General features: G+C 43.4%; 1 protein-coding gene across 10 annotated transcripts in view; it reads right to left on the bottom strand.

Moving 5' to 3' along the window:
- Positions 1-205: 205 nt before the first annotated feature.
- PCDH17 (protocadherin 17) overlaps positions 206-17,515 on the bottom strand; it is a 145,704-nt gene continuing 128,394 nt past the window's right edge. For 3 of the 10 annotated variants that reach the window (XM_081002941.1, XM_081002938.1, XM_081002943.1), the window contains 2 exons: positions 11,961-12,035; positions 206-2,813 (listed from right to left, as the gene is read on the bottom strand). In XM_081002941.1, coding sequence (XP_080859067.1) covers positions 2,128-2,813; positions 11,961-12,035 — 761 coding nt within the window. In that variant the 3' untranslated portion in view covers positions 206-2,127. Of the gene's footprint in view, positions 2,814-11,960; positions 12,036-17,515 lie in introns of those variants that run through there. The other 7 variants (XM_081002940.1, XM_081002939.1, XM_081002942.1 and 4 more) reach the window with 5 other exon arrangements.

A 17,515-nucleotide genomic window follows, 5' to 3' on the forward strand; every position in this document is an offset into this window, starting at 1 on the left:
AGGGAATTATTTTTAGTCCTATTTTGCTTTTAAGGATGTGATAACCATTGCACAACTAACCTAACATCACCTCTGATACTACTCTCTCACTTCTTTAGTGGAGTGAAAAATGTGGAGTTTGAAGTAAAAGAATGGCTGTGGAGCCTGAAATTTGCCAGCCTGAAGTAAGTTTGCTTTTCACACTGAAAAAAAAAGGAAGAAAATGATGGGTTCATATTTAATATTGCTGCTATGTTGCACAGTTTACCCAAAACACAGATATGGGGAACTAAGGAGATATATGAATGTTTTATGGTGCTCAGTTGTACTTACAAATTTAATTCAAAGAAAACATTAATTTTAAAACGTAGCTTTCGTAAGAATCAAATGCGGAACAGCACATAGAAAAGTGTGTGCAATGGACAGAGAGCGAATAAAATTACCAAAAATTCTTATAATAGAGAGTGATAGGAGAGAGAGAAGGAGGGCTGTGAGCTCAAGCTGAAACCTCAGTCAATGTAACAGCAATTTCCAGGAAACCAGACAAAAGATTGTTTGTACCACATGGGCACCAAAGCATTTTCATGCTCCATGAACCGAAGTCTAGTATGAAACTTTGAAATATTAGGGTAATTTGAGAATTCAACCATGACTGTGATATCTAAACAGACGGCCTGTGTTCATGTGAGTGAGTGACGAAGCTCAGTAAAGAACAAGGTTCCAGGTGTTGGTTCAAGTGTAATTTTTGTTATTAAACATGGGTTGCGACAGAAGCTTCTACAAGGACTTGCACATAACCATGACTGATGGATGTATTTGTCGGCCGTTCAGTTAGCTCCATCAACTCACTCAAGACACATTTTGAACAGATTATGTACTGTGGTACTTAGTGGACCATACATTAAACAAGAGACTGCTCTGAGGCTCTGCTTCCCACACTCCACAGGGGGAAAGAAAGAAAGAAAAGGAGAGAACAAAACTCATAGAGTTTGACAGCTACTGAGGCAACACTTGCCATTTACATCATAAGCCCAAATATATTTTTTTTGCAACACAACTATATATTAATTTAATAAAATACACAATATAGCTCTTATACACTCAACAATTTGGCTCAAATGCACTGAATTGCAATAAATCAATAAAAATATGTCATTTGATGTAAACACATTGAATCTTCTTACATTTGCACATTTAAATGGTTTTGTGTGGATTTGTGTTGATGTCTGAAATGTTTGCACTCACTTGAGCTATTTTAGTGTCCACAAATGAATTACAAAAGGTGTTAATAATGTTAATTTGTCTCCTCTATTACCTATCAAAAGGTAATTATTATTTGTGATCTCATATTATGCCTCAGGTTTAAAACATACTGCTAGCCTAGAAATTTTGCTGGACACTAAAGCATTTCCCCCCCCTCTCCTTTCCACGTGAGTTAGTTTATGCAGGTGCAGGACAAACAAGGACTCTATCATTTCACATTTAACTTTAATATGACATGAGCTGTGTTACTAATGACCAGAATATTTTTGCTGAACAGTGTTATGGAATGGATTCTTGGGTTTCTTTCTCTTTTTTTCCCTTTTTTTCTTTTTTTTGGGTGGCAGATAACTTTATACAGAAATGGTTGTCACAAATGAGTGTTAATTCTTAGTGGGGTCTGGTTGACTACAAGACTTTTTGTTTCTTGGTTTCTGATTTTGGGATTTTCAGTAGAAGCCTATAATGACCGCTGGAAATCTATCAGAGAACTATTCCACCCTGCTTTTTATGGAGTCTACACATAAACAGTGAACAACTATCAGTCCTAAAATATCAGGTTCCATTTGCCTATTTTCCCTTTATATCTTTCTATTAGATTGTCAAAGTGGCATCATTTTTCTCCCTCCTCCTTCCTTCTCGTTAACATACATCACACCGTTCTAATGAAAGTTTGGTAAAAACGAAACCAGTGTTATCTGTGGAAAAAGATAGAGCAGTGAAAAGAACATACTTGTGGGCACTTCAGATGTTCACTAAAAGCCTTAAAGCAGCATTGGTCTTTGTTCATCCCTGTATAAATTTTAGAACCAGGGGAGATTTTTTTTTTTTTTTTAAATTCAGCAGAAGAAGCAAACAAATGCCAGGCTGTCTTTTGTGGTTTTTGTTTCATTTCCTCACAGCTACAGGGTCATTTCCCCGACAGTCCTGCAAAAGCTTGTCAATCTCCCGCACTACTTCCTCTGCATCCACTGACTCTCTCCCTAGTTCCCTGTTTGAACGATCTATCTGCTCCAACACAGAGTCCATCTCAGCGGAGTCTCGGCTCACCCGGGAATGCACCTCAGCAAAGACCCTGGCCATCTGATCGGACGCAATGAAGGCAGCGTCTCTGGACTGTTTACTAGGAGATAGGTACTGGCTGTCACTGGCTGTCATGTACTGGCTGCTGGGGTCAGCCAAGGCTCCTGTTTTGACTTCGCAACTATCCAGCGGTCCTTTTGTTGAGGTGCAAGGCTCAATACAGGTCTTGGTTGGGCTGCTTGATGCTGAGGGAACCTCTTGGAGGAGAGGGCTCAGGGCACGTTTGGCTTTGAGATAAGGTTTCACATTGGCAATGAGAATAGTGTGCTCTCTCTTGTCTTTCCCAAAGGTACAAAAAGTCTTTTTCCCCGTGGGGTTCACAGTTTCGTAAGTCTCAGTCTCAACATTAGCTTCCACTGTGGGGACAAAGAGATTTGTTCGATAATCTGCATTTTCAGCCTGGTTGGCAGCAGGGAACTGGGGCATCCAACATCTGTCAGAATGACCAAGCACTCGGCATTCATCTGTGCAATTAACACACTCCTCTTGTTCTGCAAAAACAAACAAGGGGGGGGGGGTTTACAATGCTTTTAAAGTCATTAATCAGCTGCCTCAATCAGATCACAGCTTGCTTATTTGATCACTGGCCATCCTCATTACAAAAGGAATCATAATTAAAACATTTCAGGAGCATTGCATAAACCAACAAGTTGAGACCATCGATTTATTTAGAACTATTCTCAAGGTACATCAGTGGCTCTGTAGCCCAAAGGAAGCAGAACGGGGGCCTTTAGGGAGCTGCTCTCCATGGAACTGAGCTTCAACTGTAAACTAATCTGCGGTAGAAATCTGTTTGTCTCGCTACTGCTTAAATCGTTTGAGAGAAGAGCAAATGGTAGTGAACTAACTCAAGAGGAATTATCAGTATTGCTTTTTAACACAAAAACCAATAACCGAACAATGGCTGACTCTACATAAACACAAACACTTCATAAAAATTAAGCAAGCTGAGCTTTCATCTTTGACATCTCTATTGTTTGTAAATGTTTTGTTGCATGGCAGTCGTGTAATAAAAAGTGTTTCTCAAAAAGCTTCCTTTTCTAGCAAAAAACACAGGAATGAATTTTTTCCGCTTCTGCGCATTGAGTACAAGCTTGTCAAAAGAGCTATTGCAGCTGTTTTATTAGACATGAGTATGGATTGTGTAATTGGCTTTTATCTTTTTTGCTTTTGTTTTGGTAAGAATCTGTTGGAAAATTTGATTTCTGCAGCACTTACTATTAGGAAGTGTCATACATTTATGTTTTCTTACAGCTGATAATATTTTCCAGTCAGATTGCTTTCTTCTCTTTTCTCAAGAATCGTTAACAAAGTGGATTTTCTTTTCTCTGCCATGATATTCTCATGAGAATTATCAAAATGCCTGGAGTTACAATGGGCAGTGTGTATGTGTGAGTGCATTTAGAGGAAGGGCGGGTGGTGTGCACATGTGAAAAATGTGTCCTGGACACAATGAACCTTCCATGAGATTCCTGCTGGCTGACCACCCAGTGACAGGAGCAAGGGGCAAGCTTCATCCCCCAAGTGCAGTGCTTTGGATTTCTTGGTAAGGCTGAATTGCAGGGATTCAGTAGCATGAGAAAAAGTAACAGGGTGGACTAACTTAGTTGGTCTTAAACTAACTTAGTTGGTCTTAAAGGTGCTACTGGAAGGATTTTTTTATTTTGAGGGTGGACTAAGGGGTACAGCTAACATAGGAGCTAATTCTGTCCATGGCGATCCCAGTGGAAGGAAGAAGGGGCAGGTTTTACTGTATCTCAACTGACTGTAGCTATTCACTTTGTCCCACTGGGCTGAGTGTCAGCCATTGAGCCCTGGGCCATCACCCGCCCCCCATCTGCATTGATACCCACTTTCATCTCCATATCATGACACACACCCCAGCCTGGTTCGGTATGCTGGTCACACCAATGTGTGACAGAACCTAGAAACTGGTTTTCAAAGGAATAAATATGAAAGAAGTAAAGGAGTAAAATAGAAAATAAGAAAGTGAATTTCCTTAACAACAACAGTCTGGGTTTCCCGAGTATTCTGTAAAGCCCTGTCAATCAAAGAACAAAAAATGAACACTGAACACAATATAGTCCTAGTTAAATTACATCTAATCCCTGTTCATTTCAATGGGGACTTTTAAACACACATACATTTAACTGTCTTTGGTTGAAGTCAGTGGGACTTATGTGCTTAACCTTGGCTGGATGATGTCCAGAGTATAAATAAGCTGATTGCATGTGTAGGGCTTTAATACTTTGCATATTATCTCCTAAAAGAACTATCATCCTTCCATATATTACCGTATTTTTCGCCCTATAGGACGCACTTTTTCCCCTCCAAAAACGAAGGGGAAATCTGGGTGCATCCTATGGGGCGAATGCAGGCTTTCGCTGAAGCTTGGAGAGCGAGAGGGGTCGGTGCGCACCGACCCCTCTCGCTCTCCAGGCTTCAGAAAGACATCCGCAGCCTAGGCAGCCCTGCGGGAGTTCCCGCAGGGCTGTCTAGGCTGCGGATAGCAGCCTGCTTCCCGGAGCGCCGGGCACGCTGAAAGCAGAGCGCCCGGCGCTTCGGGAACACATCCGCAGCCTAGGCAGCCCTGCGGGAGTTCCCGCAGGGCTGTATAGGCTGCGAATAGCAGCCTGCCGCCCGGCGCGAGGGGCGCCCTGAAGCAGAGCACCCCTCGCGCCGGGCAGACATCCGCAGTGTGGGGAGCCCTGCAGGAGTTCCCCGCAGGGCTCCCCACGCTGCGGATAGCAGCCTGCCACCCGGCACGCGGGGCGCCCTGAAGCAGAGCGCCCCGCGCGCCGGGCAGACATCGGCCAGCCCCACAAGCTCGGGGGACAGCAGGGAGGCGCAGCGCCGCCATCCCGCTGTTCCTCGACCTGGCTCGGTTACCCCGACCTGGTTTTGGGGGGGAAATAAAATTTTTTCCTTTATTTCCCCCCCAAAAAACTAGGTGCGTCCTATGGGACAGAGCGTCCTATGGGACGAAAAATACGGTATTTAAGAATTGTAAAACAAAATACATAAAAATGAAAATATCCCATATAGATTGCTCTGGCCACTCTACAACTGTGTAAAAAACACAAAAATCAGAACATTACTACTAGAAACTTTCAATGCATAGATGTGTACCAAGCCAGTCTATGGATGGCAGTGACTAATATATCCCTCTGTGGACGTGGCAGGGATTCACAGAATTACTTTATTTTCTGTATCTTGATGTTTCTGTGTTGCTTTTTGGCCTGACGGCTTCCACAGCAGCTCACAAAACAGTTTCCAAACTACCTAAGCCACATCTGGGGACTATGACAAACCCAGTAGAATCACTGGCATTTTTGTTTTTGATTGGCAGTCCTGCCCCCACCCCAATGCCACGTCACAAACCACATCAGGAACATCCAAACCATATCCAATTATACAAGTTTTGCCAGTTAGTCCACTGCTATTAGGATTTTCTGAGCAATATTGAAGATGATCTCCCTTTAAAATACAGCAGGGAAAGGAGGCAGCCACACAAACCAGACAACAGGCTGAAGGTGGAAGGAGGCAGAAAACGTTTTTAGAAAGAAACTGGCTGAAAGAGTCTTTTTTGTTTTCACCACTCCCTCCAGAAAGAGTCCCCTTGTTCTCTGTGCAGGTGGTCCATCCTCCCACTTCAAAACCTTACCTAAGTGACAAGGCCAGTCCAAGACATTTGGGTGTCAGGGGACAAGGGAAATCCAGATGGCATTTCTCCAAGCACACACTCCCAAAGACACATTGCATGCTCTACTGGAAACCTCACATGGGCAAACCCCATCAAGATGAGCAAGAGCTGCTCATGAGAAGGCATATTCCTTGTTCCCTGCCTCCCCAAACTCTGGCGCAGGGGGCCTGTGCAGGAAAGGGCTTCCATTGCCATTAGAGCAGCTCTCCGTATCCCTTCTGCCACCCAGGTCAGAGGTGCCTGCCTCCCACTCTGCCCCCCTGAATGGTGGCCCATAATTTCCCGAGGCAGCCATCTCAGCTCGCCTGGTCTCAGCTGCTGGAACCGACCTACGTCACTACGGCTGACTCCATTACTTTCCTCTGAACGTGTGAACTAGCGATCCTGGTTTGTATTTATGCTTGCAGTATTGACTAAACGTCCACTTGAGCTACCAGGGATTCCTAGCACCAACTGAATTAAATATGAAGAGGGGAGAGTGGTTTTAAGAGGAAATAAGCACGCATTGACCTTGAAGGGAAAACCTACCCCTTCTCCCCGAGCTTTTGTCCCACTGGGCTGGGGGGAAAGAAGGGAGGGGAAGACATCAGCAGCTTTCTGTCTTTTTAATTCACCTTCCTTGCTTTCCCTTTTTATGTCACATCACAGAAAGCAGATTTGAAGTATTGATTATCATATATTATAAGCTGCTCACCTCACCATTAGCCTGAAATTTTGACTTGCTGCAGCTAGCAGACAGGAGAGAAGTAAATCGAAGAGGTACTCTTGTACCAACAGCAAAAAAACAAAACAAAAAAGCACCTATAAACTCAGAGTGAACTATCACCACCCACAGCTAAATGAGTATTTATGAGAAAGTGAAATCAATTTGAAAGGCAAAAATAAATATATAAAATGGGCCCTCATCTCACACTGTGCAGCAGAAGAGGTTGGTAAGGTGATGTGCCATTGGTCTTTATCACAACTCAGGCCGACCTGCTTCTCTGGTTGAAAACAAACCTTTAACAGTCCAAGTGGGTACAATAAACAGCAGCAGCCCGGAGGCTTTGTCAGTCTCTGGAGGCACCAGGGTAAACAATCAGAAGCGCTTTGTGCACATTAGGGAGAGCAAATCCGAAAATAGACCAGAGAAATTAGCAGCCATAGAAAGAAAAGGAAACAAGTTACCTGGAATTAACCATGGCTGGCAAGTCATAGCAAACAGGAAAGCAGAGAAACAAGGCAGCTGCAATAGAATTTAGAGTCGCAAAACCCCAGGATGCAGCCCATAGAATGTGTGGTTGTGCTAATTGTATACAAATAGGCAGGGCGCTCCAAGCATACTGAACATTTAAAAAAGGGGTTACAGGGTAAGAACAAACTGAAATTACAGCTGTTGAAAACTGAAGTGCATGTGCCACCAAAATGGACAAATTAGCTACCAAGAGGATAATGTTTAAGCAGAATGATGGGGAGTAAAATGGCAAACAAGAGAGGCTTGGTATAATGCAAATTATTTTTATTTTTGAAATGTTTTCAGTGTGCATGTTGCAGCTTCTATTACCTTCTGGATCAATAGGAATTCAGCTTAATGTATTGTTTATAAGGTGTAACTGAATCCAATGGAACAGAAGTGCTTTGTCCATATGATGAATGTGCTTTGTGACCATTTTACGTATCTTTGGCACTAACATTTATTTATAGCCCCCCGCCCCCACCGTTTCCTCTGGCTTCAAAGCAAATGACAACTGTTAAAATAAATCAACAAATATGCATGGATATAAAGCTAAAATTATCTCCATTTCTACTACCTAGAACAATGGATAGATGTCACTAATTTGGAGCAGGGTTGCCAACAGCTTTTTATGATGGCTTCTGGTGTAGCTCCAGCCACTTTAGACCATGTGGGAGGGGACAAGGATGTTCTCTGTCCCAGATCAGGACTGTCTTTCCTTAGGAGAAGTGAAACACTGGGCTGAGATACAAACACACAGTCCTGGAGTCCAGCTTCCCTCTCTGAACTGGCCGTAACCGTCTACCTTGATGACAGTCATGTCAAGAAGCTGCTCATCAGACAATTTAGTCTCTTGCAAAAGAGCTTTTTAAAAATCAGGCCTGGGGCACAGTTTATAATGGTTGGGATTTTTGAAAGAAAAAACCCTTTTAAGTTTTTTTTTTCTGGAGTGCCCCCTACACCAGGGTGTCTTCAGATACATATGCACCAAATAATATCTATCTGAGGCATGTGGAACTGCTCTGAGTATTTTGAAAGTGGTCTTTCTTAATCTGTGAAAGTGGATTTAAGAAAATCATGAAATGAAATATGCCTCTTCAGGAATTAGACAAGCACTTTTCCTTATTCCTTGCCTTTTAGTAATTTGTTGCCCATTCCCACAGTTTACATAACATGTTTAAAATAAACCATATGGGATCAGTTCCCTGGAGAATGAGCAGCACTGTCCATCCAGATTATATTATGGTTAATAATTCTTATTTTTGACAGCTTTTGTTGCTGCCACAATAGTGTCACAAAACCTTCTATAATTCATATCAAAATCTCTCTCTCTCTCTCTCTTTTGGAGGGGAGCAAATGCCTGCTGGAAAAGGAGCTGTTATCACAAGGTAAAGTTAAAGGACCCTCGGACGTTTAAGTCCAGCCAAGGGCGATTTTGGGGTGAAGTGCTTATCTCCACTTTCAGGCTGAGGGAGCTGGTGTTTGTCCACAGACAGCTTTCCAGGTCATGTGGCCAGAAAGACTAAACCACTTCTGGCGCAACGGGACACTGTGATGGAAACCAGAGCACACAGAAATGCCATTTACCTTCCCACCACAGAGATACCTATTTATCTACTTGCACTGGTGTGTTTTCAAACTGCTAGGTTGCCAGAAGCTGGGACAAAGCAACGGGGGCTCATCCCGTCCCGAGCGTGGATTCGAACCACTGACCATCTGATCAGCAAATCCAAGAGGCTTAGTGGTTTGGACCGCAGCGCCACCTGCGTCTGTCAAGGTATCTATGGGGGGAGGGGGGCAGAAGAGGAAGGGATTCTCCTGATGAGAAGGATCAGCTAAAGTGCTTTTTTTGATGCTGAATTCATCTTTAATTACAATTGATCTTGACATAAATAAGCAGAGACAAACAAATAGAGTTTTATGTTCAAGCTCCACGTTATTAAACAGAGCTCTCTGGAATCTACATATTTATATTGGTCTAGATGGTGTTTTCAGCTACGGAAAGCAATTAGGAGGGTTAGATTAGAAAACTGATTGGCAATAAATACAGAAGAATTCCTGCCCCCTCCAGGGACCTTGCAGTCTCTTTTCTGTACAAAACATTCTGTCTCTGTTAGGGCTACCCCTATATATGCTAGCCCTATATATTTTGGTGCCTGATGCACCAGATCCCACTTACCCTAATTAATCTTGGGAAAGTCTGCTCCACAAATGGCATAAGAATAGATTGTGCTCCTGCTGGATTGTGTCCATCATGCACCAAGTCTGTCCTCCACATTCCAGCTCTGAATGACAACCATATTCTGCCTTCCCTTCCTTACTGAGAGGGTTGTCTCTAGATAGCTCCAACTAGCCAAGGATTGCTACCATTGCTCCTTAAAGGAAGATGTATAGCCATATCTTCCTTTAATGTGGCCCATAAACTTCTTGCGCTTCTACCATTTATAATGTGTGACATCCATATTATGTTTCCTGGGAATCACTGTTGCCCCACACTTTCCCCTTCCTTAATCCAGATTATCCCTACCCAGCAATAATCTGTAGAGGAGGAGAAAGTTCTGATCAAACCACTGCCAATGGCAAGTGGGTGTTTGCCTCTCCTTCCCCTTTCTCCCATGCTTCCCCTTCCATTTCGGTTTCCATCTGGGCCCCTGTTTATTTCTGGATGTTGTCTCAATTATTTCTTTCTTCTTGCCAGAGCTTATTCTACCGGAGCTTCCAAGCACCTTATGTCGTCTTTTTCTTGCATACTTGTGTGGTATTTCTTTGGCAGGTGATCTGTGGGAGGTGGCAGGTGTTTCGTTCATCCCCCTTTTTCTGCGCTCAGCTGGAAACTGTATTTTGCATGTCATACATTTACTACTTCACAGTTTAACATTTCTTTGCAGAACCAGAAACAATGAATATTTTTTAAAAATACTTCCTCAACCTCACTTTTTGCTATGTGAGGGGCAGAGGTTTGGAGGTGGGTGGGGTCTTGTTGGATGATCAGAGTTTTGTCCCTTCCTTTAGCTAGACAGTCAATGAAATGTTTGAAATGGATGCTCATGGAGGAGGAAGGGGTGCTTTCCCACATTTGAATGGTTGGTTAAAAGCTACTTTAGGGTTGTTGCTGTTGTTTTTTTAAGGCTCACTATTGGCCCCAAAGTTTTACAGTATATTCCAGCATATTGTTTTGTGCATAAACTGATCCATGAAAAAAAAATTAAATCATTTTTGCACTGTTTCTGCGGGGAGAAAGTTGCCATTTTTTATCGATTTAGAATCAAGTTGAGATGAACCTGAACTAGCAGCAAAAACCCTACATACTCCATTTCAGTAATTAAAATGGCAGTTTCAGATTAAACAGAAGTAGCTTCTGTGCATGTCTGCATTCATGCCCCAGGAAATTCCATTTTGCACATTTCCTGGGAGGATTTTTTTTTGAGGGGGGGGGAGTTAAACAATCCAGAACATGTGTTTGGATGTTGAGTGAGTAGTGCCTTCCCAGTCTGATCAAAACAGAAGGGTGTGCGCTGAGACAAGCTTGAGGAAAAAAACAAATGCGATGCCTACAATGTGTGGTCATGGAACTGTCAGATTTTTAATTGCTGATACATGTACTTAGCTCTCCTATTTGGACAAGAGACAAGTTGAACATGGAAAAAATGGATTTTATGCTCAATGTTACATTTTCAGAAATCCCAAGAACCATTTTTATTACATAAAAGTTGCTTTGGGACGGTTGAATAAGTGGCAAGGAAATGGGAGAGAGGATGCTTAACTCTTTCAATGGCCAGTATTTTTCTGCTTTATCTCCCCCCTCCAATAATCTGTGCCCCCCCCCCCCGTTAAGTTCCAAATACACTTTTGCAAGTACAAGCAAGCATCTGTAATGGTAACAAATGAGGGAGGGAAAGCAGCTGACATGGAAAGGGTTAATAATACAAAGATGCTCAGTGTAGCTTTGCTCTCTCCCATTCAATGACTCCCCCAGTGGTATGGCTGTAACAGCCACCCACCCGCCTCCCACAACAATTGGGGGGAAATTAAATGTGTATCTATGTGATGTTTAGTTAGGCCTGGAAAGGGTTAAGGGAAGATGTTTCAACATGAACTCAGCATGCATTATTTCAAAGGCAGTGAAGAGCTGATGGACTAGTAGTGGACTTAATTCTGGTCCATCACAGCTGGGATGAACTGCATAAACAAGAAGGTTATTTAAAAGGGTCAGAGCTGCTCTTTACTCCCCATCACATAAAAAAACCCCTTGTACATAAACTGCTTCTGAGAAATCTGAGTGCCAGTTCAAACACAACCCTGTGAATGAGACTCCCTGTGGTCAGAAGCCTCTGGGTGAGCGCTCTTGGGTCTGGACACAGCGATAGCCGCTCCTAGCACAGCCACTCGCCTGCCGCTCCTGCAGTCTCAGGCTGCTTGAAGCAAGAGAGAGAAACAAGAATGTCTCTTGGTTCCTCTCTGCTGTTGCAATAAATAAAACAAAAAACTGAGCTCTGACGGAAGATGAGCAAGCAAATGATCCACACTTGGAGCGAGCTGGCAGCAGCGCTCTGTGGGTGGCTGTAGCAGCAGTCAGAATTCCTTCTGTTGTCACCCAGAGGCTTCTCTCCACACTGAAGCCATTTTTAGGCCTCTGGTAGGAACATGGACATAGTCTGCAATTCTGACATTAAAGTTAGAGTTAATATATTCATGCAAGAAAAAGAAAACAATGGTTGTTACCTGAAAATTTCCCTTCCTTACAGCGGGCCGGTCCACAGAGCCCAACAATGGGTCTTTGGCCTCTCCCTTGCTGTTCTGGAGGAAAATTGGAGCTGTGAGTTATAAAGCAGAAAACACCCTTCATGCCATACTCCCCAACCACCTGCATTATGCTTGCTAAATTTTAAATGTTCACAGCTGAAATCTGTGCCCAAAGCAGGTTCAAACCTGGACCCTCTGAAAGACTGACATGCACATCCCTGTTCTCTTGGCCCCGCAGCCTGGTTACCCTGCCCCCCTGCACAGGTAAGAGATACAAAAACCACGAAAGCCATAAATCTGTCAAGCACAGAATAGTGAAAATACTAACAACATACCCTCCAACATTTCTCTGGTGAAAACAGAGGCACCCTATTCCACCAATCATCATCATTACCACCATAATTTTACTATTTCTTACCCCGTCCCCCATCTGACTGGGTTGCCCCAGCCACTCAGGGCAGCTTCCAACATATATAATAAAACATTAAACATAATAAACATAATAAAACACCTTCAGGTGTCTTCTAAAGGTTGTATAGTTATAGTCATGGGGGAAAAGTAAGTGCACCCTCTTTGAATTCTGTGGTTTTACATATCAGGATGTAATAGCAATCACTTGTTCCTTAGCAGGTCTTAAAATTAGATAAATACAACCTCAGATGAACAACCACACATGACATATTATGCCGTGTCATGATTTAGTTAACAGAAATAAAGCCAAAATGGAGAAATCATGTCTGAAAAACTAAGTACACCTTTACTGCTTCCATAGGAATTAAGAGGCTATGTAGGGGCTGCTAATCAAATGTCCTTGCTTAACTGATCATCAGCAAGTGTGCCCACCTCTATAAGAGCCAAAGTTTTGGCAGTTTGCTGGTCTGGAGCATACAGGTGTGCTTTAACACAATCCTAAGGAGGAAAGATGACACAAGGCTCTTCGAGAAGCAGGGGATGCTGCCCATAAAACTGGGAAGAGTTCTAAGGCCATCTCCAACCAATTTTATGTCCACCATACGACAGTGAGAAAGATTATTCAAAAGTGGGAAACATTCAAGGCAGTTGCCAATCTTCTCAGGGGTGGACGCCCCAGCAAATTCACCCCAAGGTCAGACCTAAGTTAGCATGTTAAATGTTAAGGTTCATGACAGTACAATTAGAAAAATATGAAACAAGTATGGTTTGTTTGGAAGGGTTTCCCGGAGAAAGCCTCGTCTCTCTAAAAAGAACATGGCAGCACGGCTTAGGTTTGCAAAGTTGCATTTGAGCAAACCACAAGATTTCTGGAACAATGTCCTTTGGACAGATGAGACCAAAGAGGAGATGTTTGGCCATAATGTACAGTGCCACATTTATCAAAAACCAAACACAGCATATCAGCAAAAGCACCTCATACCATCTGAAGGAGCCTCTCCACCACCATTGTTCAGCCCGGAAACTGAGATCCAGCGCCGAGGGCCTTCTGGAGGTTCCCTCACTGTGAGAAGCCAAGTTACAGGGAACCAGGCAGAGGGCCTTCTCGGTAGTGGTGCCCGCCCTGTGGAACACCCTCCTATCAGATGTCAAGGAAATAAACAACTATCTTACTTTTAAAAGACATCTGAAGGCAGCCCTGTTTAGGGAAATTTTTAATGTTTGTTTTATTATATTTTTAATATTTTGTTGGAAGCCGCTGAGAATGACTGGGGAAACCCAGCCAGATGGGTGGGGTATAAATTATTATTATTATTATTATTATTATTATTATTATTATTTCAAGTACGCTGGTGGAGGGCTGATTTGGGCTTGTTTTGCAGCCATACAACCTGGGAACCTGGCAGTCATTGAGTCAACCATGAACTCCTCTATATACCAAAGTATTCTACAGTCAAATGTGTGATGATCTGCCCAACAGCTGAAGGACAAGGATCCCAAGCACACCAGAAAATCTACAACAGAATGGCTGAAAAAGCACAGAGCCAAGGGGTTGCAATGGCCCAGTCAAGATTCAGACCTCAACCCAACCGAGGTGCTGTGTGGGACCTTAAGAGAGCTGTGCATAAACAAATGCCAGCAAACCTCAATGAACTGAAGAAATGCTGTAAAGACGAATGGGCCCAAAATCCTCCACAATGATGTGAGAGTTGGATAAGGTCCTACCACAGCCATCTTTCCCATAGGGCTAGGTGGTGCATCGTGCCAGGGTGCCGGCCTCTCAGGGGCTCCCCAGCTGCGCGGCTTTGCTGGCGGTCTCACCTTTCCCTGCATGCCCACCAGCTGCGCCCCACCAACCATATGGCTAGTGGGCTTGCAGCTTCCCTCCCAAGCCTCCTCGGGAGGAGAGCGATCCCCACAGAGGCTTAGGAAGGAAGCTGCGCCCTGCTAACCATATGGCTGGTGGGCGCACAGCTTCCCTCCCAAGCATCTGTGGGGATCGCTCTCCTCCCGAGGAGGCTTGGGAGGGAAGCTGCGCTCTCCTCCTGTGGAGGCTTGGGACGCGTGCAACTTCACTCCCAAGCCTCTGTGGGGATCGGTCGCCCTCAGCGGCATGGGGGAGAGTTGCCCCCCACGATGGCTGGCAGTGCGCAGCTACAGCCACCCCAACACTATCTGTGGTAATTTGGGGTCGCTGGGCGGATATTTGCACCCCGGTGCCACATCTGCTACAGATGGCCCTGGGTCCTACAGAAAACAAATACTTCATATTACGTCATGTTATTGCTGCTAAATGTACTCTACAAGCTATTGAATCATAAGGTGTACCTAGTTTTTCATACATGGCTTTTCCATTCTGGCTTTATTTCTGTTAAATAAATCATGACACAGTGTAGTATGTCATGTGTTGTTCATCTGAGGTGGTATTTCCCTAATTTTAAGACTTGCAAAGGAACAGATAATTGTTATTATGTCTTCAGATGTAAAACTACAGAATTCAAAGAGGGTGCACTTTCTTTTTCCCAAGACTGTACTTATTCCCTTGGTTTGAGAGTCACATAACTCCATACCCTCCAACATTTCTCTGATAAAAATAGGGTGGTCCAAAGGAAAAGCGGGACAATCCAGGATCACATCAGAAACCAGGATGGCTTCTTTAAATTTGGGACTGTCCCTGGAAAACAGGGAAACTTGGAGGGTCTGTAACTACTGTATTTCTTTTAAGGACACATTCATATATAACTGTTCTTCAATGTGTTGGTCAAAACAAGTAGGACTTACTCAGTGGATTTACAAATGCTTATTAAGACTTGTGAGTGGATCCATTACATGGAAGGGGGGAATATCTGGAAAATGTGGGGTATTTAACATATTGGTCTGCATTCAAAATCCCCTGTAAAGCAGGTAAATGGACTGAATAAATAAATAAATAAATTGTTGTGTGTGTTGGCTGAGCTGCAAACAAAAGAGTTCCTTCACAAAGAGAGTACCATAAAAATATGGAGTTTTGAACTGGCATCCCAAGCAAGAGGGCAGCTCCAGGTACCCGAGCATCTTAGAACCGGTGATCAAGTGTCAAGTCAAGGTAACAAGCAAGTCAAGAAGCTGAGTGACTAGAGGCTAAGTGCCTCCCATTTAATTCATTAAGGCATCACTTAAACTTTAGCAAGGGCACAGTCAGGGTGTGCTAGAAGATAAATCCTGTAATATATATATAGATATAGTTCAGGAGCCAAAAACTAGGAGCAATAAACCCGGACAAATGCATTTTCAATTCTGCCCCAGAAGGAAAGCTACCTCTAAATTAGCAGAGAAGTCTTGAGGGGCAATAGTAAACCAGAAACCTAGATTAAATACCGATTTTGGAGGAGTAACCCCACCCTTATATGGCTCCACACAATGGAGTAAATGGGAGATTTGTCTTTGAATAAAAAGGTAGTATTAGCTTTTGCGTGTTCAGACCCAGAGACCTCCCCCTAAATTAAAACACATTTTAGTTTTGGCAGAATTTAGGCCACAACTTTATTGATTACAGAAAAGTGAGTGGTTGCATAGGCTCTGGTTCGACTAGCTCCCTGCATCCTTGCAGGCAGCGCTGACCGAGGGCACCAGCATAGGTCAGCCAAGGGTGAACACCTGAGGTAGGTGAAAAGCCCGGGAACAGACTCTGTCCACTCCCCAGATGCTCCCCTGGACTCAGGCACAGGCACAACCCCCTCTCGGGGGTTGACCAAACCAAGTTGAGTCCCTGGATTCCTTTAACGGAATACCTTTTACATAGGAATGGCGAGACCGTTCTCCCATCCCTGTCACATGAACTAGTGCCCATCCGCAACCTTACAAGTTGTGATGATTTGCTACGTGGCAGGCGAAACCCAAATGGCAACAGCCAATCAGCCAAGTGGGGAATTTTCTGCCATGCCCCTGTCCCAACGACAGATGACACACGATGGCATAGCAAGGTCAAGCGCAAAGCCCTAAAAGTAGGGAGAGGTGGGCGGGTGTTCCAATGCACGAGGCGAAAGAAGAAGTTCTGGGTCACGTGCATGAGTATATATAGGACCCTCGATCCGTTTAGACTGCGCCCCATTGGCCAGATTAAACCCAACATCAAGGGACCTACCAATCGGGTGTTGTGGCTAACCAATCAACCCACCCACAACCAGGAAGTCAGTCTCCAGGTCTCACTGCAACACATGCCCTCTTTTAGGGAGGACACGATTTACTTCCAACGCAGTATAAGTTTCAGTTTTTTAGGGTAAACGGGACAGCATTTAATGAAAGCCTAAGAGTAGGACTCAGCTGAAAATTTCAGCTTCCAGTTCAATTAACACCAGTTTAAAAAGTAGTTCAATTTTTCTGTTTAATGTTTGGATAAGATACAAGGATTTATTGGAAAATAAAACTCCAAGGTGGCTGTCACCAATGGAAGCGAAAGCCTTGAAAAAGCTCAATATGGAGGTCAAATGGCCGAAATATTGGGAAATTTTGGAGCAAGATGGAGACAGACTGAAATTGCAGAGTTTTGAAAAATTAAAAAACAAAGTGCGAGACTGGCTTCATTATTATCAGATAATGGAGGCATACAATTTGGACATGAAAATTGGCTTCCAGGTGGAAAAATCAAAATTAGAAACAGAACTGTTAGAACCCAAAACTAAGAATTTGTCAAGAATGTATAACTTGCTGCTGAAATGGAACACTCAGGATGAAACGGTGAAATCTGCTATGATTAAATGGGCACAAGACGTTGGACACAACATTATGTTCGCTGACTGGGAACAGTTATAGACCACAGGTATGAAGTTTACGGCATGTAATGCCTTAAGAGAGAATATTATGAAAATGATATACAGGTGGTACATAACCCCAGTTAAGCTTGCAAAAATCTACCATTTGCCTGATAATAAATGTTGGAAATGTAAAGAAACTGAAGGTACATTTTTTCACCTTTGGTGGACGTGCCCAAAGATTAAGGCTTTCTGGGAGATGATATATAATGAATTAAAAAAGGTATTTAAATATACCTTCTTGAAGAAACCAGAGGCCTTTCTCCTGGGCATAGTCGGCCAATCGGTGTTAAAAAAGGATAGAACTTTCTTTATGTATGCAACAACAGCAGC

The sequence above is a fragment of the Podarcis pityusensis genome (assembly GCF_964106645.2).
Source record: "Podarcis pityusensis genome assembly, chromosome: 4".
Taxonomy (NCBI): Eukaryota; Metazoa; Chordata; class Lepidosauria; order Squamata; family Lacertidae; genus Podarcis; species Podarcis pityusensis.